Source organism: Saccopteryx leptura, chromosome 5, assembly GCF_036850995.1.
Source record: "Saccopteryx leptura isolate mSacLep1 chromosome 5, mSacLep1_pri_phased_curated, whole genome shotgun sequence".
In the NCBI taxonomy this organism is placed as follows: domain Eukaryota; kingdom Metazoa; phylum Chordata; class Mammalia; order Chiroptera; family Emballonuridae; genus Saccopteryx; species Saccopteryx leptura.
The window spans coordinates 34,703,639-34,725,067 of record NC_089507.1 but is presented as its reverse complement, the minus strand read 5'-3'; the positions used below and the strand labels follow the sequence as shown (position 1 = coordinate 34,725,067).

The following is a 21,429-nucleotide window of genomic DNA, read 5'->3' as shown; positions in this document are numbered from 1 at the left end:
GCTGGTATTTTTTCCCCCACTTGTTGGATAATACTGCAAATAATTTCTTCCAAATAAAAGGGATTTGTCTTTGTATTAAATTTTATAAGAAAAGCTCTCCTCAAATGATAGGTTCAGAATTTTAAACATTTTAAAGACTATAAAAAGATCAGTCTGAAATCTTGCATGTTTTTAAACATAGTACAAAGTAAGCTTTTTATATGTAGGCATTTTTAATAAAAAGTTTTATTTGTGTTTTAGGAATAAACAAGCTAACAGAAATAGTACATATTTACAGCGATAAACTACAGTTTAGAAGCTGCACAACGGCTTTTGTAGATATGACTGATGGCTTTTGACATCAGCCTCCAAATGTGTTTTCCTTTCAGACGCTTCAACATTTAAAATCTTGTAGTCCAAAGTAAAGAAAACAGCAACTTGTTTTATAGCAAAGCCACACCAATAACACAGCTATTGAGTGAACCACAGTCCTGTGACTGCTAGGGTGTCTGAGTCCTGAAATTGAGGACACAAGTGTGTCTTGTGTCCATACCTGATTGCATGTAAGTTGGTTTTGCATTTCACAAGAATACACAATTACTTAGCGAATGGCTAAGAACAGGAAAAAAAATAAATAAAGGAAGGCCACGAAGGGTAAAAGGGTCAGGAATCAGAAAATGCCAAACAGTTTCTTCTTCACTGATTCACCATGTAGAGGGAAATCTATTTCTTCTTTCATGTGTATAAATCATAGTCTATAGGCTTCATGGATTTTGTCCACAGATAGTTTTTGAGATAGCAAAAGCATAACATCACATATTTTAAGCATTTAAAAATGAATGAATAAGACAGCTAAAATACATCAATCAGATCCCTAACAGAAAGGGTACAATCAAGCACACTTTATGAAAGCTGGATTTCAAATGTAAAAAGCAACTACAGAAAATCACAAGTTTCATTAGCCCGAATAGCTGTTTCAATCAGAAAATGCAGCATATATCAATACAAAATAGAAACTTGAGTTATAAAAGGAGTCCATCTTTCTTGATGTATGTTTAAACTGTCTCATTTTGTTAAAATTTCTATGGGTTTCCAGAAATAGTAATTCTGGTCGTTTAGCTTTATTCGGGTCTGGTAGATTTAAGAAAGTATCTACTTATATAAGGAAGCAAATACTTATGTCAAAAGAGCAAAAGAACATTAAAATATTGTGATTGATGTTTCTTTGCAATGGAAGGAGTTATGCCTGCTGAAAAATAGAGGGAGAAAGCATTTACAAGAACTGGAATGCCAATCCTGGTACCCATCAGCTAAATCGTGTTCGTTGGAGGGAGACTAGACAGTTCAGCAAATTGACTAGTGAAGTTTTAAAAAACACAAGAAATAAGACATTTAACATTATAACATATTTGGTGAGTTGAGCATAATGGATTTTGAATCTCTTTCTGTGTATATGTAATACCCGCTTGGAAAGTCCCAGCTATGAATTAAAATAGCAGGAGATTGGTTTGGAAAGTTTAGCTGATATTTGGATTTAATCAAGTTTCAGGTGAGGTGGTAGCCAAAGAGGTGTTCCTTTGCCGACAGGATAGTAATGTTCCCATTCTCTAACCTAATGCGTCCTGCTGTCCCAAACCCCCAGAATCAGTGTATGAAGATCTTTGCCTCAGGTCTCCTTGGCGAGTGAAATAACTATTCAGATGGACAGCCAAGAAAAGTTTTCAAGCAAGCCACCCTAACCCAGATGCATTTCTCTCAAAAACAGTTTTATTTGTATTTATACAATATTAAAGTTTCCAATTTACATTTCCATTAACCTTGTAAATGACATGACAACATTGTTTTTACATTAGCCATTAGGTTCCAATCACAGTGGCACAAAATGCTGCCTGGTGGTCAAAAATAAGCTCATTTGAAGATGTCAAAAACGTTTTGGTTCTTGTAAACAGTTACATCATTTGGAATTTCCAGAAACTTCATGCAATCTAATGACTTTGTAATAATGCCACATGGTAGTTTTTAATCAAGAGAGTTACTGGTTCTTTCTAAATTAAGGAGTTGAGCAACACAGTCAATGAATCTATGCAGACCTAATCACAATGTTCCTTACTCAGAAGAGTAGTGGATGTTCTGACTGAAATGTTACTTGTATGTATAATTCTGTGTTCCATGACACTGCAGTGAGTTAGAATAATCAAGGGACTTCCTTACAAATGTCTAAGGGGTGTAGTTGCAAAATATAAAATATTTCAAGCTTTATCCAGTGAGTATTTAAAAAAGATGTAGGAAACAGATTAACGTGAGTTGATTAGCTTAAAAAAAGTAGATACACTGCAATTCCATGTATTTGGGGGAATATCAAGTAGAAAAATATGTTATCTAGTAAAAGTGGGGTGGCTGGTTGCCACTCTGAGGTAAGGCTTGCAAATGATATATGTCTTATGCTAATATGTAAATAATATAACAGGAGAACAGGGAAGTTAACAACTGAAAGGGAGGGGAGAAAAGGTATTTTTCTGTACATCTATGTATGCAGACTTGAGGGACAGTGATAAATGTCAGCACTGTTATTCCACCTAGATAGCTCTAAACCTGCTGTTTATTTCTCGGCAGAAATGAAATGCAGAGTGTGATGCTCTCTGGACGTACTCTCTGAATTCTCAAGTGTCTCAGTTACGCAGTGTAGCCCCAGCTTTGAGTGTCAACACCCTACAGAACATGGAATTAAAAGACATTTAATAAGGCAAGTGTGGGTGAATGGAGGAAAATGATACTTTAAATAAAAATTTCCCCTTTCCATTAAGGAAAAGCAGGAGTAATTAGTATAGAAAGTTCAATTCTGCCAGCACTAGTATACTCTAGAATGGTGGCATGAGGCTTCAGCCTGTTTAGTCATAAGCAATGGGGAAAAAAATCTGTGACCACTTTGCTCAGACCCTAGCCTGGGTTCAATGTAATTTTAATTGCAGTCTTTACATCCACTGAGAGGTTTGCAGACAGAGGCTCTATAGTCTATAGAATTCCAATAACATGGGGGGAGTGCATAGGCGGCACCTGCCTCTAAAAGTATACTATTATCTGTAATGCTGAAGGCCTGTTAGAGAAATGTGTTTCTCTGTGGCTGCTGTTACCAATGTGGGCAGTTTAATCAGCACTTACAGACCTTCTGTGATGAATAGAACAATAGATGCCTTGGGCAATACAAAGGATTGAGAAAATGGGGCATTTACCCTTAAGGACCTTATTATACTTTATTTAGGGAGGGAGAACATCTATTTGCAAAAGTACTGGGAAATGGACAAATGAAATACCTATTATGATTAGACCAAGTGGTCACAAGAATTAAAGGAGAGCTAGTGGGAGACGGAATGGAATGAGGGAAGATTGCTATGGATGGCTTTTTAGATGATGGCCTGATTCATAATCCACCACTGGGAAGGGATAGGAAGAGGAAGGTGCAGGCAGCGGAAATACAAAGCAACACTTCAAGCACAGCAACAAGAACATTTTAGGATGATGTGTGGCTATTGCAGTGGAAAGGTAGGAACAACCTGAGCATTAATCTGCTTAATGCTGAGTAAGGGGAACAAGGATAAATAAGGTGACCGTGATGGGTAGAGAAGACCGAGGTCGGACTTCATGAATGATTCCATAGGGAGCCAAGACATATATTTTCTCCAACATGTTTGTATTGATTTATTAATGTTTCTCATACTCTCCATGTACGGAATTATGAGAGTCCATTATTAATGTGACTATATATTTTACTATGTAAATGGGCATTTTTGAGAATGAGGGGTGGCTATGTTGATAATTACAGACCATTGGGACTGTCCCACTGTTTTAGGACAACTGGGCCGTATGGTTCTTAACAATGATGTTATCCAAAAAGAACTGGGACACAATTTAGGCTGTTTAGTTGCTGTGCAAGCTATTCCTCCTACACTTTCCCTCGAGAGAAGAATAAAAGGCTTTAGTGTGGAGCTGGAGGAAAGGGTGGAGATGGATAAAAGAGGAACAAGACTATTTACTGGGCATATATATAAATAGTTTCTAGCTGTTGGGAGTGGGAATTGTTCTTTTTCCTCCTACTCTCACTCATTTTTGAACTAAACAAAATCTGGATCATCAAGGCATAAAGACACAAGACTGATGGGATCTAGGACTGGGGAGGAATAATGAAAGAGATTGCAACAGCATTTCTGCCAGATATTACTTAGAAGTTGTCTTTTCCACTCAGGAGGGGTATTTCTTGGCCTTTCCTAGCTGAGTTACATCTACCAGAGGTCTAACGAGAGACCACACTGATTTATATTATCAGAGATTCTCTAATCTTTTAAAGGGACATATGGTACTGTAGACAATTACTAAAAACCATAAAATAATTTTCGCCACTCACCTGACAATTTAACTTTATGTTCTATATATTTTTTAAAGGAATAGGGAAAAGTATTGAATTTGATTCATTTAACAGCCTGATGGCTTACTCCCAAAGACATGCAACAAGGAACATTACCAAATTTGTGGGGCTTTGTTAGCAGAGGATTTATTTCTGGAAATCTGCTATACAAATGAAAAAAAAAAAAAACTCCCTTAAAAATTTAGTTCTGGAAGCAATCTTGGAGCTCATTGGACGGCATGTGCATAGTCACATACTTGGGCAGTGGTGGTGATAGCAGAAAGGCCAGGTCACGCTGTCTGAATTCCAAGCTGTTGTCTATCCTACTATAACTTCCCTCTCCCTACCATGCTGCTTATTTTATTGTTACTTTTCAAGTTAGGCTACCCCTGGCTGGGTACTCAGTTGGTTAGAGCATTATCCCAACATACCAAGGTTGCCGGTTTGATTCCCAGTCAGGGCACATACAAGAATCAACCAATGAATGCATACATAAGTGAAACAACAAGTTAATGTCTCTCTCTCTTTCAAAATTAATAAAATAAAAATTAGAAAAATATATTTAGGATGCACATAGCTTGGTATATGTTTAGAGAATTTTGTTCTCTAAGTGTAGAAATGCTATCGAGAGGAAAAATATTTTGTAGGGGCAATTTAGACACTTTGCACTATGACCTATCCAATTACTAGTATATTTAATGTCCACTAGAATGTCAAGGGGGATTAGGTAGGGCGATGCATAGAGCTGAAAAATCTGTAATAGGAATAAGGTACAGAAAGGGTGAAGGCCAAATTTCTAGAGGTAGTCTAATCTGTAACTAGTGGGTGCTAGGTGAATAGACCATTCTATAAGGAACAATACGAGATTTTTAAATGGTGTACAATGAAGGCAGAAAGGAGTGTGAATAAATGAGTTTGATGGAAAAGAATTGATATACTGTATGAATTCCCTATATTAAAACTGCAATGCAAAGAGATGGTATTATCATCAAGGATTGGTGTAGATGATGTAAATTCTCCTAGGCTTGAGCTGATGGTTTTTATTTCTACTTTCGTTTGAATTACACTGGGAGAGAAGGTTTATGTAAACACACATACTCTTCACATAAGGGACTAAAAAGAAGAAAAGAAAAATAACCCAAGGCAGTTCAGAGGAGGCTACTGTGATTATAAAAGCTTTCTCCCAAGCCCTTTTAAAGGCAAAAGAAGTAGGGATTCGGGGAAATTATTGAAATTTATTATTTTCTGTGGATTCTATGGAAGATGTGCAATATATAAGTCCACAGAAGCTGAAGCTTTTAGCTATTCGTGAGCAGAAGAGCTTATGAGGTTGAAATGAAAAAGAGGAAAAAGAAATGAATGAATTTCATTGGGCTAAGGCATGCGGCAGGATGGTTATATGGTGCTGGGAAGGAATGCACACAAGAGAGGTCATCTATTTTCCATGGCCAAACCTCCAGAATGCACACATGTATCCTATTTTAATAATTTTCACTTATAAAAATTATATTGGACAATGCCCCCTTTTCCCTGTTTTTCTTCAAAAGGAAACCCAGGGAGAAGGAGGAGCCAGAGAGCAACACTGATGGCTCTTATTTGTCCTTCGGCTTCCTACTGGGGCTGTGCGCTCATGAATCTGTGACCCTGTACACCTAAGGCAAATGCACCAAGTTATTTGGCCTTTCCTTTATTGGTTTATTTTTCTATTGTCTGCGGTGGGAATGCAGGTGGAGCTGTTCGATGGAATGGTTTTCTTTCCTAGCAGGTTCAGAGATACTCCACCTACTTTTCTCACTCAGTTCCTGCTGAAGGCTCTGTGATGAGTGCTGGTTGCTCCGGGATGTGCAAGACTAGGGGCCCATCAGGGGATGGTTGTGAGCTGCTAGATGTGCCAAAGACTTCTTGATGAGGAAACCAAAACAAACACCTGTTAGATGTCTGGAGTTCAAATAAGGAAATTCTTGCTACTGGGGAAGTCCAAACAAACTCCAAACTTTTTTCCTTACCCTTTCAGGAACTTAGTATTTTTCTGTTTACAATTCTTTTATTTAAAAAAACCCATTCCAACAGTCCACTTTTGAGTTGCAACCTCTAACAATTATTTTTCTGTCAGTGTAGTTGATTTCAGTTCATTATAAAAAGCAAGATTAAAGTAAAAAAACACAATTGGTGTTTTAAACTTAGAAATTGATTTGTTCTAACAGGACATTTTCCTTATTCAAATGATGGTGGACCTCTGTTGGCACATTTTGGAACCGAAATGTCTCACAGTGATGATTCCCTGCACCCTCCTGGCATTTAAAATGCTGGTACAGAAAGCCCCATCTAAGAAAGACATTGGGCACTCTATAATGTTACTTAAGAAAAAACCAATCTATATCCCTGCTTGTTTGGAGATTATAAATTTCTGTGGGCACTGTCACCCTATCTGAGACTGCCAGTTTGCATGGAAACACATCTTATAGCAAATATCCCACCATTCTGAATTTTTTTCAAGAATACCAGGACTTGCGAGAAATGTATTTGAGAATATTTAATTATCAAATTCTCCTTCAACTAGCATATATCAAACAAATCTTGGGCCCCTAGTTGAAAAAGCAAAACAAGAAACTTATTTTAATTCCCAGTATTTCTCTTTACTTTTAAAAACAGTGACATGGTGACCACTGGATCTTTCAGAAATGAATCAGCCTGGTGGTGTTATCAGTGTCATTTGCTATCTCTTCCTTTTCTCCTTCACATTATTTGGACATTTGACTGTTTATCCTGATCAAACCCATCTATCCACTTCTGTTCTTATGAAAAGTTCTAGAAAACGTTGTGGAAGGAAAAAAGTTAGACGCTAAAGCCACTGGTGCAAATGAAGCTTTGGATTACGTGTGGATCGTGTCTTCCACACCTTACCCCCTGAAAAGCATGGATAATTCAGTATCTGAATATATAAATTGCCTCAAATGACATAAAAACACATTCACTCTTCAGGACACATTTCCAGGAGCAGCGGGCTACAGTTTCTGTCTCTGCTGGTGGGCTCTTTCTGAGCCTCATAGGCATGAGCCTTCTGGGCAGTCACTGTCCCTGGGGGTGGGGCACGAGACAGTGATCACACACCTGGCAGAGTTACACAAGTGCACACAGAAAATGGCGGAGAGAGAGCAAGAGCTAAAAAGATTCTGGTTTGGACCCAAGTCACTAGTCGTTTCACTTCATAAATAAAAGCAAGTGCCTTAGAAACTTACATTATTTACAATGCTCAGATTTTTCCAAATGTCCACCCCAAGCTGAAGACCACCACGCAACAGGGAACAGTTCAATGAACTATGTACAGAATTTACAAGGAAGTTTACATAATATTCTACATTCCATTACCAAGTTTCCCTTCGTGTTTACTTATTTGCTTCCAGGAAACTGAAAGAGTTTTGTCTGTCTGTCCTCCTCATCCCAGTAACTGCTGATTGAACCAACATAAACAAATGCTTGCACATGCCTTTTTCTTCCCTCTGGGATATACGATTACACTTCATTTAGAAAAAAAAATGTGGCATATCACCCTTTGGTAAGATACTATTCAAAATTGTCCATGTAAGAAATCTTGGAGATTGTTCCGTGCTAGCATTATAAATATATCTTATTTTTGTATGTATCCAGGCAAATTTTACTTGAGCTCTTTTTATAATGAATATTTATAAAGTAGTCATTGATTTTAGAAAGATGAAATTTGGTCAACATTTCTGTGTATTGTACATACTGTTTGTTTAAGGGATCCATAAACCAAACTTTATTCTCTGCACCACATTTTCCTCTTGGCACTTTCAAGATCCTTCATCGATTGTAATGCACAGTAAAGATGGTATGCGTGAAAATACATATCATTTAGTCAGCAGAATTACCAACCAGTCTGCTGTTTCTATTTGGCAATGTAGAGAGAGGATGGAGGCAATAAACCTGGGTAATTCAAGCCAAAAATATGTCTTTACCTGGGTTTTTGCTTCATGAAGCTGGTAAGTATAATGTATGTGTCACCCTTGATATTTTAATCCAAAGAACATGAGTTGAAGGAATGAGTGTGTAGTCATCACTGCTAAGAGAAAGATGGGATGTATGCGGGGTCTCCCAGGTTAATTTATGACACCATATATGTCACAGTTATAAACTGTGAACATGGAGTCCCCTGAACAAGCTTATGGCATAAGACAGTTCATGCAATTTTCAGCCTCTGCTGCCACGTCAGTAATGAAGGCGATTATGGCTGTTTTCATGGCAAAAGGAAAAGAACCAAATAATAAACAGTAACCCCCACTACTATGTATTGAGCTAAATCAAGAATGGGACCAGTCTGAGGGTGCTTAGGAATGTCTAACAACGTTCATGTATCATGTGCATCATTTGGGGAAAAACAAGGGAGAGAGGCAGAGAAGGATTTCTTTTTCATGGATGGTTCAGCCTGGAAGAAGAGTGGGTGGGGACCAAGGAGGGGAGGATTTGGCCAGGAGGTGTCCAAAAGAAAGAGCTGGGGACAGACCTCATTAACCAGAAATATGGCAGCTTCACCGTTTTTCTGGCTGCTGCTGCGTGGCTCTACAATCAGACCTATTTAATAGTATTTGTGCAATGGTGGCTGTGGCCCTTTCCTTATCCGGGAAGGTACACAGTGACACCATTTTGTGCCTGGTGGAATAGTCAGGCTTCCAAATTTTACATTTTACAAAGGTTAAGATGTAAGAATTTAAAATGTTCTTTTATTTTTCTTAGAGACATATCTAAAGTACAAACATAAAATTCTTTAGACTGTTAAGGCAAGATAAAAATAATATAAAAATAAAAATCACCTCAGTCTTTTCCAAGAATGATTTGAAGAGATAAATTAAAAAAAAAGTTATTTTGTTAAGGAACATAGATTACAGGTACTTCCTTTTTGATTTAGCATTTCATCTTTCAAAGCTTTTTAAAGAGCTTTGAGGTCAGTATGATTCGTTCCTCTTAGGCAATTGCCAAAAGTCTCCCTTTCTGTGTTTAAAATGGATGGCTACACAGTGGTTCCTGGTTGGTCATTGGGAATATTAACTTTACAGTCACTGGTATAGTCATGTCCCACTCTGTTTGGGCATTCTACAATGACAAAGCATCTCACCCTGCCAAGGAACTAATCACTTTCAGAATGGATCTCTTCACTCCAGAGGCTAAATATTTCCTTAAGCAGAGAGCTGTGATTATACAAGTAAAACTTAAATGAAAATTTGGTCCCCATATCCTATTAATTTCTTACAAATCCATTGAGATAATTTTTCCAGTTAAATCAGAGTTTTTATATTTGTACTAATGTCTGTTATCTATAGCTATAACCATTCATTTATTCTGGGATTCTCTTTCCCCCTTGCTTTCTAAAAGAATATCTTATAACTCTGTCTCTTCGGGCTCATCAATAGAAATTCAGCCTAATCTTTCAAGTAAGACTATAATTTGTAGAAGCTGATGATCTTGTAAACATGGACTTTCATCACAGCTTTAGGGAGAATGCCAGATCACCAAATGAGGCAATCGTCCCTATTATTATGTCAACCCTTATTTCATATCCATGGAGTAGGTCCCAATCACCTCCATAACTGGTTGGTCAATTTAGGGTTTCACTTAACCTTGCAAATGAACAGAGTTCTTTGATGCTCAAGCTAGAAAAAAAAATGTGTGTATGGGTGAAACTTTAATGACCTAAAATGCAATGAATCTCATCTACAGCTGGTTAGACATACTTAGAATTTTGTGCTGGGCTACTGAGAGATGCCCTTTCTGTGATGACCATGACCAAAGTAATCTATGAACAGAGATAAGGCAGAGAAGTGATGACCGTGATTAATGAGTGTAGCCAGGGTCTATACTTTAGGGGCTGGTGTAAATATTCGAAGGCCCAGTTGGTCAGTGTTTTTTGTTGTCTGTGGTTTGCACTTTTGAACGTTCTCTTTAAAATAGAAAACTGGCCTCAGAGAAGTCTGACACCAAAGTGGGCATATGTGCACTTCTTGAAGCAAGCCTTTCTTTTTTCGGAATGCAGAGCTCGGAGAGCGGCGCCATCAGTGCCAGCTGAGGAGGCCTGTGCAACTAGCCTGTCCCATTACATAGTGCTCTCCGGAAGCCTGTCACCATTACATAGTGCTCTCCGGAAGCCTGTCCCATTACATAGTGCTCTCCGGAAGCCTGTCCCATTACATAGTGCTCTCCGGAAGCCTGTCACCATTACATAGTGCTCTCCGGAAGCCTGTCACCATTACATAGTGCTCTCCGGAAGGCTAAACAATAAAAATAAAAAATATATATAATTCTATTTAAGATTTGGCAGTTCAGGTGACTGCCCAGGCACCCTTTTCACAGCACATAAGTCTTGCCCTCCTCGTGGAAAGGGCACTATTTTTCTGAAGCAAAAATTGCTCATGATTCTCATCTTTGAAGCCGTCTTCTCCCATCCCCCTTTCTCTGTCCGGAGCAGAAACTAGGGAACCGTGGTGGCATGGCTTCATGGCACAACGTCAAGTGACTCCAGGCTAAGGAATGAGTTCTGGGCTGCTCATTTGAAATAGTTAAGGGGAAAAAAAAAGTCATTAATCCCCAAACTCCTTATTCTCAAGAAGAAAAGAACAATATTCTCAATGGTTACCAGGTTGGATTCTAATGTTAATTTTAAACCAACCTGGAAGTCTGAGAAAGAAGCATTTTTCAGATTATCCAGTTTAATGATGAGATGAAGCTGGCAGGTTGGGTTTGCATGACCTCCGCCAGTACCTGACAATCCCTCCCTCCTCTTCCATGGAGCTGAGACCCCCTTCTGTGTAGAATTGGGGGTTTTGGTGGGTGGTAGGGAGTCTTCCTTCCTCTTCTAGGCTCCTCTTTTTGTTTGTTTTGTTTTGTTTTCTTTTCTTCCTGGAAATCTGTAACTTGTCAATGGCTTTGTTTTTTCTTCTGAGATCCTGGAAATTGTGTTGTTTTTTGGCAGTATGAGATTGTTACAGTTTACCAGGAAGCAGTTGGCACAGAGAGCTAGGTCCTCTTTTCATTCTTATTTAAAATAGAAATGAATAAAATCCAGAGCCACTAGTAAGGACTGCTCAAGAGCCATCTAACTTCTCTCTTTGTGTGTGTTTGTTTGTAAACATGACAATTAATAGGGCTCTGAAAGAGCTGATAACCTGGACCACAGTAGACTGGGGAAAAAATAGTTTTTTGTTTTTTTGAAGTAAACATGGTGCAGTAATAAAATTGATATGCAAGACCTAAAACCAATTAGATGGCTGAATCTCTTACCTCAAAAAGCACAGCAGTATCGCTGGGGACCTGTGGGGTCAAAAACCAAGAGAAGAGGAAAGCAGTCGTTTATGAACCATTAGGACAAACCTTAGTGTACATAGTAAAGCCAATAAACGACGTTGAAAAGAGAAAAGGTGATGGGGAAAAACATTCGGGACCACTTGTCTATGGAATTCACATCAGTCAAGTCGGGGATCTTGACTTTGAGCTGCGAGGCGCGCCTGCGGATGCGCCCCTTGCTGTGCGCGCCATGCCTGTCCAGCGCGCGCCCGTAGGCGTCGCGGCTGCTCATGGGCTTGCGGTACTGGATGCTGGCGCTGTCGTACGAGTACATGGTGGTCGTGGGGTCGCTCACGCCCGTCAGCACTTCCGAGCCGCTCGTCTCGTTCCTGATTTCCAGGGTGCTCAAGAGGATGTTGCCGTGGGGGTCGACCTGCCAGAGAAAGAACAGGCTCAGACACCACTGCCGGGACATGCGCTTGTTTTCATTAATCCAGAACTGGTGGCACTGTGTGGGGTTCCTCGAACCCTGTCACCTGGACATCTTGCTTTGCATGCCTCCTGGATGTGGAGATGATTTGTCTCTCTGTCTGTCCATCCATCCGTCCGCCTGTCCATTGTCCATCCGTCCGTCCATCCATCCGCCCACCCATCATCTCCATCCCCAGAACCTGTGTATGTGCACACCCCAATGCCACTATGTTCTCGTACCACACATTATATATATTTAAACTTGTATTTACATTTGTATATTGTTTTCATTGTTAATAACTACCATTTATTGACTCGAATATGTACGTACATGCATATTATTGTTTGTATATATGTATACCTACATACCGTATTTTTTGTTTGTTACAAAAACGGTACATGGAAACTTAAAAAACTAGAAACAGGAAACAAAAACAAAAAAAGTCAATATCCATTATCTCACCTCAGAGTCCATTATTTTTAACACCTTGCTAGCCTTTCACTCTTCTTTCTATTCATATATATTTACAAACACAGGCTTTCTGGGTGTATTTTGCTTTGTGAACTGCTTTTTTCAGTTAACAGGAAAATCTGGTCATCTTTCCATGTTAATAAATATTCCTCTGTGATAGCATTTATTAATAGCTGATATGGATAAACCATAATGGAATTAATCTATTGTTGAATGTCAAAGCTTGTTTTACTTTTGTAGTGCTGTGTAAACAAGCCCGCAAGGAACATCTCTAAGCTGAATCTTTGTGCAAATCCATAATTATTTCATCAGGTTAAATTGCCAGAAGGGAGCTTCTTGGATCAAAAGATATGGCTGGCTGACTTTTGTTTCTCCACCATTGTTCACCAGGGCTTCCGACCATTTCAGTAATTCCTGTTCAACATTGATTTGGTTCTTCTTTATGCTATGCTGCCACACACACTTTTGGAACTACAAGAAATGTGAGCACATTTGGCCTACAGTATGGGTTTGTCTAACTTCAAACTGATATACTTCGCAAGTGATTTACCTGGAGGAACCCTGGTTCATTCACGCACATGAGTTTGAAGTACTTCCCAGGGCAACACCAGCGGCTGTGTCTGAATCCAGTGTTATTAGCACAGTACCTGATTGACAGTAAATGCTCCATAACTGCTTTCCAATGGGACTAATCTTAATAAACACTTATTCAAAGGTCAAGGGATAGGTAGCAGGCAAAAACCAGGTTAGGAAAAGAGAAAAGCAGAGGAGGAGGTAATGGTCCTTGAGAGAGAAAGAAAACGAAGGTACAGGGAGTGGGATGTGATGCTGGTACATCACAGCTGAGAACTAAGATTTATTGTGTCCACCGTTGTGCCTATTATGGCAAATGCTTTGTGTCTAGTACTTGTTTACTACTTACAATAACAAACTGCCTCCAGTTTAGTCATTTAGAATGTACCAGTCCTGAGATTACAACCCATTTCTTGTCTGATTTAAAGATCACGTGCTTTTGACTGAGAAAGAACTACTTCATAGTCCTTGGCTTTCACTGCATTCCACAGTGAATTTATTGATGCAGTTGTTGACTTTAAATTTTGAGTTAATTGGAGAGTAATGGTTACTGAATCTGCTATCTTCCCCTCTCTTCATTTTCATTTATTACCATCTCCCTCTGTGAAGCATTTTGCTCCAGTCTAACCAAGCTAACCCATTTTGCCTCTACAAGCACTCCTGGCTTTTTTATTCAGGGGTCATTATTGACTTTTATTGTTGTTAATAACTACTATTATTGAATCCTACTGTGTAATGTACCTCAGTTATGTCTCCTAACAACACTTTGAAATATGTCGTAGTGTCCTAGTTCAGCATATGGGGAAACAAGGCTCAGAGAGCTTAAGTGAATTGTCTAAAATTAAATAAAGAATATGTGCCCAATTTGGAATAGAAATATAAGATTTTCTTTGTCTCAAATATAATTTTCTCTTTCTTTTCTCAAATATAATCTACTTCCTCTGTGTCACTATACCTTTCCTGACCAAGAGTTTTCTCTCTCTCCAAATATTTATTAAGTGCATTCTGTTTCCCTAACACAGTCAAGTATGAATGTGTGTGTGTGTATAATATATATACACATATGTTGTCTATAATTGAAGAAGTCATGTATATGAAAACTTAGGTTATTAAAGAGGATGGTAGATTTAAAGTGACAAAGGGCAAAGTGCTGAATTTATTAAGAAAGATAACAAGTATATTAGATAATAAGGTGGTGTACATGATTTTGCTAGGTTCTGTAATATTTGAGTCAAGAGAATCATAAAACATGGATTTTGTCCTTCAGATAATCTTAGAGACATAAGAATAAGACATAATATTGGAATGACAAGAGTTCTTAACCAAATGATAAATAATACAGTATAGACCATGATTTGAGGCTCATAAAATTGATAACTTATTGGCGGTCAAGGAAACCTTCATGAAGAAGGTTTGGCTTGTATTGGGTCTGAAAGGATGGGTAGAGGACAGAATAAAGGAGTGAGCATTGAATACTGGTTTTTTATCTTAGTTTTATTATAAACTCAATTTCCTCTTATATAAATGAAAAATTTTCACTAGGTAATCTTAAGAGTTTGTTTCCAGTTTTTGACAGCCAGAGGACACAGCAAACTAAAAAATTACTTGTAAAACTGAATCACTTGATCTATATACTGTATGCATCATTAGGTTATATTATTGTGAAATCTCTCTAAGTAAACAAGGCGCTGGAATTTAGAATCAGCCAGTGAAGCGTACAGATGGTCCTCATTAAACAGATGTCATGGGGTATAAGGTAGATTTCTATTAAGATATTTTGATTAACCGTGGTGGAGCCTCAGATGCACTTATAAATTACATGTGGTTTATTCATTAGTGCAAATCCCCCAAATATTCTTGAGCTAGGAATCACAGCTTTAAGTGGTATGACATGTAAAATAATGAATCCATTTCTGCAACTACCCAGGAAAGCTAATTTCATTACTGTATAGTTAAGTTAACATTCTTGTTAAGGAAATTTAAGAAGTGTCATGTAACAACAATTCTTGCCCATTTTAGTATCTCTCTTACCCAATCTGGGTTCTGTTATAAAAACTGTTGTCACAAAATTTGTGTGTGTGTGTGTGTGTGTGTGTGTGGGTGTGTGTGTGTGTGAGAGAGAGAGAGAGAGAGAGAGAGAGAGAGAGAGAGAGGTGATGTGTTTATGAATTACTTCTGAGGTGTGAGAGTTCATCCTCCATCCTTCGCTGCTGGGTAAATTAGACGTGTGGTACTCATACCACTGCTGACATCAGCAAGTTTTTGGTTGACTTTACTCTAACCCCTGCTCTTTGGAAAAGAGTGGTTTCTACTTGACCTCAAACATTAAAAACATCCAAGGTACCCTAATTTCTATAGCAGGCACAACTTTCCAAAAGTCATATCCACAGAGAAAGTGACGTTTTTTCACATGTTCAGAAACAGCAAGGGGCCATGTTGTGCATTGCTTCACCATCTGCAAAGGTCAAACGCTGTCTAGCTAATAAGAAAATGTCAGCAACTGACTTGGACACAATCCAGATGCTGAAGATTTTAAAACCTTGAAACAGGAGGAAGTGAGGCAAATGAAAATGTCAGTAGGCTGGATTTCTAGAGCACGTACAGACTAATAGGTTTCCTGAAGTACTGCTGATGTTGAAATAACTGTTCAGTGAGATAATTATTCTCAACTCCTCATGTTCCTGTAAAGGAAGGGACTTTCTACTCCAGTCCCCAGGAGAGAAGCTATAAGAGGATCACTTCCCTCTTCTTTTGCTCTTCTACTGTCCCCCACTCACCTAATAGGTACAGGCATACTTGGCTCTGTGCCTTCTGGATTCTTCCCTCCCTCTAATCTGTTTACAGTGAAGGTTTAATCCAGTTGGGATGTTCATGTTGAACCTGCTGTGTTGGTGGGTAGGGCTTGCAGTTACTTGATGTTTTCAGTGATTTGGGAGGTAAGTCTGTCTAGTACTCGGGGGAATGACTGTATTATATTAACTTCATATTCCTTAAACCAACATCACTATTTTTTTTTAGGTGAGAGTATCACTGGACCTAAATTTAGAGACAATGAATAAACTTTTTATTAATGCTTCAAAAAAGTCAATAAATAAGCCCCCTCTCAGGTAGATGAGCAAAATGCAAGCTTTAGATGACAAATAAAGGGGAGCAGAGAATGAGGCTTAAGGTCTGCATCCCAGGGGCTTGTATATACTCCACTCCCTAATATATATATATATATATATATATATATATATATATATATATATATATATATATATATATATATATTCTCAGTGAGAAAGCGAGAGAGAGAGAGAGAGAGAGAGAGATAGACAGACAGACAGACAGGAAGGGAGAGAGATGAGAAACATCAATTCTTCATTGTGGCACTGTAGTTGTTCATAGATTGCTTCCTCATATGTGCCTTGACTGGGGGGCTGCAGCCCAGCTAGTGACCCTTCGCTCAAGCCAGCAACTTTGGGCTCAAACCAGAAACCTAGCAATCTTGAGCTTCAAGCTAGTGACTTTGGGTTCAAGTCAGTGACCATGGGGTCATGTCTATGATCCCATGCTCAAGCCGATGAACCCACACTCAAGCTAGATGAACCTGTGCTCAAGCCAGCGACTTCAGAGGTTTTGAACCTGGGTCCTCTGTGTCCCAGGCTGACACTCTATCCACTGTGCCACCACCTGAGCAGGCATATTTTCTATGCCATAAGAGATAACTTTAGTTTGACCTGTGGTGACACAGTGGATAAAGTGTTGACCTGGAATGCTGAGGTTATCGGTTCAAAACTCTGGGCTTGTCCAGTCAAGGCACATACGAGAAGCAACTACTATGAGCTGATGCTCCCTGATCCTACCTCCTCCTCCTCTCCTTTATCAAAAAATCAATAAATAAAACATTTTGTAAAAAGAGGGAGTTTTAGGTAAATCATGGATACATGTTTAAAATGTGAGTAGTTCATTCATTTATTTAATACATGTTTATTGAGTGCTTACTATGTGTTAGCACTGTTCTACACACTGAAGAAATCAGCCCTTACATAAGCAATAGACATCATATCCCATATCTTAGAAATTCAAAGATCTTGACTAATGAACCCTCTTAATCTTTTATCCTCCTGTACAAACCCTGTGATTTCCCCCTCTTCTTTTGGCTCTTTCTCAATGTTTTATTAGACAAATACGATTATCTGCTTCACTCTCAGGTTTTTAGTTCTCTTCCAACAAACTTTTATAAGCTTTTCACTATGATCATGAGCTCCACTTTGCTTTTGACTGCTGAGACTTTCTCTTATCTTCCCTTCCGAAGGTCATGATATCTCTCCTTGAGGCCTACTGACCACAGGCAAATCTTGTAAGGGTTCACATATAAAGGAAATCCTGAGCTTTCACCACATCGACCTGGATTGGGGGACCCTCTCCTTCCTCCCTGAAGCACAGTGCTTATCAACCACAGCTCTTGTTTCTTAATCCGGAGAGCGCATGGTCCTGGGAAGATAGTAGTGAACAAAACAGACAAATTCTTGAACTGATAGTGCTTACATTATTATGGAGAAAAACATTACCATGATGGGAGACAATATACAGAGGTTCTTCAAAAAATTAAAAATAGAACTACCATATGATCTAGAAATTTCACTTCTGGGCATTTATCTGAAGAAAATGAAAGCACTAACTCAAAAAGAAATCTACTCCCCATATTCACTGCAATATTATTTACAATATCCAAGATATGTAAACAATGTTCGTTGATAGATAGATAGTGTGTGTGTATCTATCTATCATATATATATATATATATATATATATATATATATATATATATATAAAATTTAGAATAACTCTTGCCATTTGCAGCAGCATAGATGAACCTTGAGGGTATTATGCTAATTGAAATAAGTCAGACAGAGAAAGGCAGATGCCAAATACCAAGTGATTTGAACAACTCCTCCTCCCCGCAAAAAAAAAAAAAAAATCAAGCTAAGAGAAAAGATTGACTGTTGCCAAAGATAGGGGGATGGGCAAAATGGGTGAAGGAAGTCAAAAGGTAAAAACTTCCAGTTATAACATAAATAAGTCCTAGGGGTATGGCAGCTATAGTTAATAATACTATATGGTATATTTGAAAGTTGCTAAGAGAGTAGATTGTAAAAATTCTTACCACAAGAAAATAAATTCTGTAACTATGTATTGTGATGGATGTTAACTAGACTTGTGATCATTTCACAACATATATAAATATATAATCATTATATTATATACTTGAAACTAATATAATGTTGCAATAAAATTTATTGCAACTAATATACTGCAATAAAAATAAAATAAAATTGAAAGAAACAATCTGAGACCTTAATATCTTAAGCAGACTTGATTAGAACACATGTACACACACACACACACACACATACACACACACACACAATGATTAAAAAAAGAACAAAACCAAAGTGTTGCGATGAGAAGAAATTCTGCCTCAGGACTATAACATAAAAATTTTTCCGGCCCTGGCCGGTTGGCTCAGCGGTAGAGCGTCGGCCTGGCGTGCGGGGGACCCGGGTTCGATTCCCGGCCAGGGCACATAGGAGAGGCGCCCATTTGCTTCTCCCCCCTCCCCCCTCCTTCCTCTCTGTCTCTCTCTTCCCCTCCCGCAGCCAAGGCTCCATTGGAGCAAAGATAGCCCGGGTGCTGGGGATGGCTCCTTGGCCTCTGCCCCAGGCGCTAGAGTGGCTCTGGTCGCGGCAGAGCGACGCCCTGGAGGGGCAGAGCATCGCCCCCTGGTGGGCAGAGCTTCGCCCCTGGTGAGTGTGCCGGGTGGATCCCGGTTGGGCGCATGCGGGAGTCTGTCTGACTGTTTCTCCCCATTTCCAGCTTCAGAAAAATACAAAAAAAATATTAAAAATTTTTCCTAAGTATCCAGCATGCTTTACAGATTTTAGATTTGCTATCTTCCATAATCACATGAGCCAATTCCTTGAAATCAATACCTTTTTGTATGTATGTATGTCTGTTCTGTTTCTCTGGAGAAACTGGGGTGCTAGAAAGGGAAAGCCAAGACTCCTGAGGGTGGTTTTCAAATGACTAAAGTCCAGGAAATGTTGAGTTGATGGCTGTATTTCTTCCCTCAGTAGATACTCTAAGCAAATGTACAATTAATTCATTTTCTAGCTTGAATTTATTCTTTCTCCCACCCAGTCATTCTCTCTCTCACCCTCTCCTTCTCTTCTACCCCAATATCCTCCAAACATCGCCTTAGGCTGTGAAAAATGTTGCCACTCACTGAATTTAATTGTTCTGGATATTTTCAATATATAACCATAGCAAAACTCATTTCAGTGTAATTGGAATGAAATATAATCTTATTTTCAGTGGCAGTTTTAAAGCCCTGTTGAGAAATACCTCTGGGCTCGATGTGCTTTGCAAACAGAAAATTCTTTCTTGCTAACTGATTCAATTAAATTTGTATTCACAAAATGAGTCTGAAATACAGAGCAGGAGGCTGAGGGAAGTGATGCTGGCCACAGACTGAGCTGCTCTCCAGAATCCTGTAGTCTACATGGTGAAGCTGCCCACGGGGATTGGCTGCCTTCACCTACCCAGAACAGAGAGCAACAAAACCACAGTTCCTATCTGCCCATCCCACACGTATAAAGTACCACATTTACACTGTTCTCACTAGGGTTGACAACTCTCAATCCTTTGACCTCAAATTCCTAAAACTTTTTTTTTTTTTTTTTGGTAGTAGGGAAGTGTGGAGAGGGTGAAAGGCTTTGTGGAGATAGTTTATTCGCAAGTCTCTTTGCTTGTCTTGACCACTACTGGCAGAAGTGGAAACTTTAATGTTTCTAGAAGCCATAGAAAGTTAAACACAATCCTACATAAGTCAAAACAACTGCACATATTATTCAAAAAACAAAGAAGATAAAAAGATAAAACAAAACTGACAATTTTTCCAGAACATTGTTCAGGTAGATACATTCATTCTGGTTCTTCTTGTTTCCCTCATTCTTCTCATTCAAAGTACTAGCAGCTTCTAACAGCCCTACTGTTGGAGACATTCTGATGCTGACCACTTCCCACCACTGTTACCTCTTGATGCATAATTGATCTTCCTCTTTCCAGGAATGCAACTCTCTAGACCAGGGGTCCCCAAACTACGGCCCACGGGCCGCATGCGGCCCCCTGAGGCCATTTATCCGGCCCCCGCTGCACTTCTGGAAGGGGCACCTTTTTCATTGGTGATCAGTGAGAGGAGCACATTGACCATCTCATTAGCCAAAAGCAGGCCCATAGTTCCCATTGAAATACTGGTAAATTTGTTGATTTAAATTTACTTGTTCTTTATTTTAAATATTGTATTTGTTCTGGTTTTATTTTTTTTTACTTTAAAATAAGATATGTGCAGTGTGCATAGGGATTTGTTCATAGTTTTTTTTATAGTCTGGCCCTCCAACGGTCTGAGGGACAGTGAACTGGCCCCCTGTGTAAAATGTTTGGGGACCCCTGCTCTAGACCTTTCTCTACATGGCCACTGGGGTGATCCTTTTAAAATGTAATAGAGAGCCTGACCTGTGGTGGCGCAGTGGATAAAGCGTCGACCTGGAAATGCTGAGGTCACTGGTTCGAAACCCTGGGCTTGCCTGGTCAAGGCACATATGGGAGTTGATGCTTCCAGCTCCTCCCCCCTTCTCTCTCTCTCTCTCTCTCTCCTCTCTAAAAATGAATTTAAAAAAATGTAATAGAGAACATGTCTCCTCTGTTGAAACTTCTAGCTATTTCCCACCACATAGAATTAAATCCAAATTTCTCATTGGAACTCATAAAACATCATATGATTTGGCATCTGCAGACACCTCTGCCTTCCTTTCTTATCACTCTGTCCTCTGAACTCTGGGATCCAGACACATTGTCCTCGTGTTGGTTGCCTTTCAATGCCCCCACGTCCTCAGGGCATTTTCACCTTGTTTCTCTCTACTGAAATGCTCTTGCTCAGGTTGTTATCTGGCTGCCTCTCATCATTTTTTTTCACCACAATTATTATCATCTATCAATACGTCACGCATTTACGCATTCGTCGGTGACCTTAAATGAAATGTAAGTTCTAGGAGGGCAGTTGCTTTTTGTTGTTGTTGCTATTTATTACTGTATATCCCCTTTGTTCTCCCCAAACCAAGCCTGAGATACTCCAAAAGAGGGGGTGATAAATGTCTTCAGGATGAGGAACTCTGACACTCAGACTTGGAGCCATCTC

General features: G+C 39.1%; 1 protein-coding gene across 1 annotated transcript in view; it reads right to left on the bottom strand.

Annotated features, from left to right (window-relative positions):
* Positions 1–10,640: 10,640 nt before the first annotated feature.
* Positions 10,641–21,429, bottom strand: part of GABRB1 (gamma-aminobutyric acid type A receptor subunit beta1) — a 383,981-nt gene continuing 373,192 nt past the window's right edge. The window contains exon 9 of the mRNA XM_066384628.1: positions 10,641–12,104. Within this exon, the coding sequence (XP_066240725.1) occupies positions 11,760–12,104 (345 nt within the window). The 3' untranslated portion in view covers positions 10,641–11,759. The remainder of the gene's footprint in view (positions 12,105–21,429) is intronic.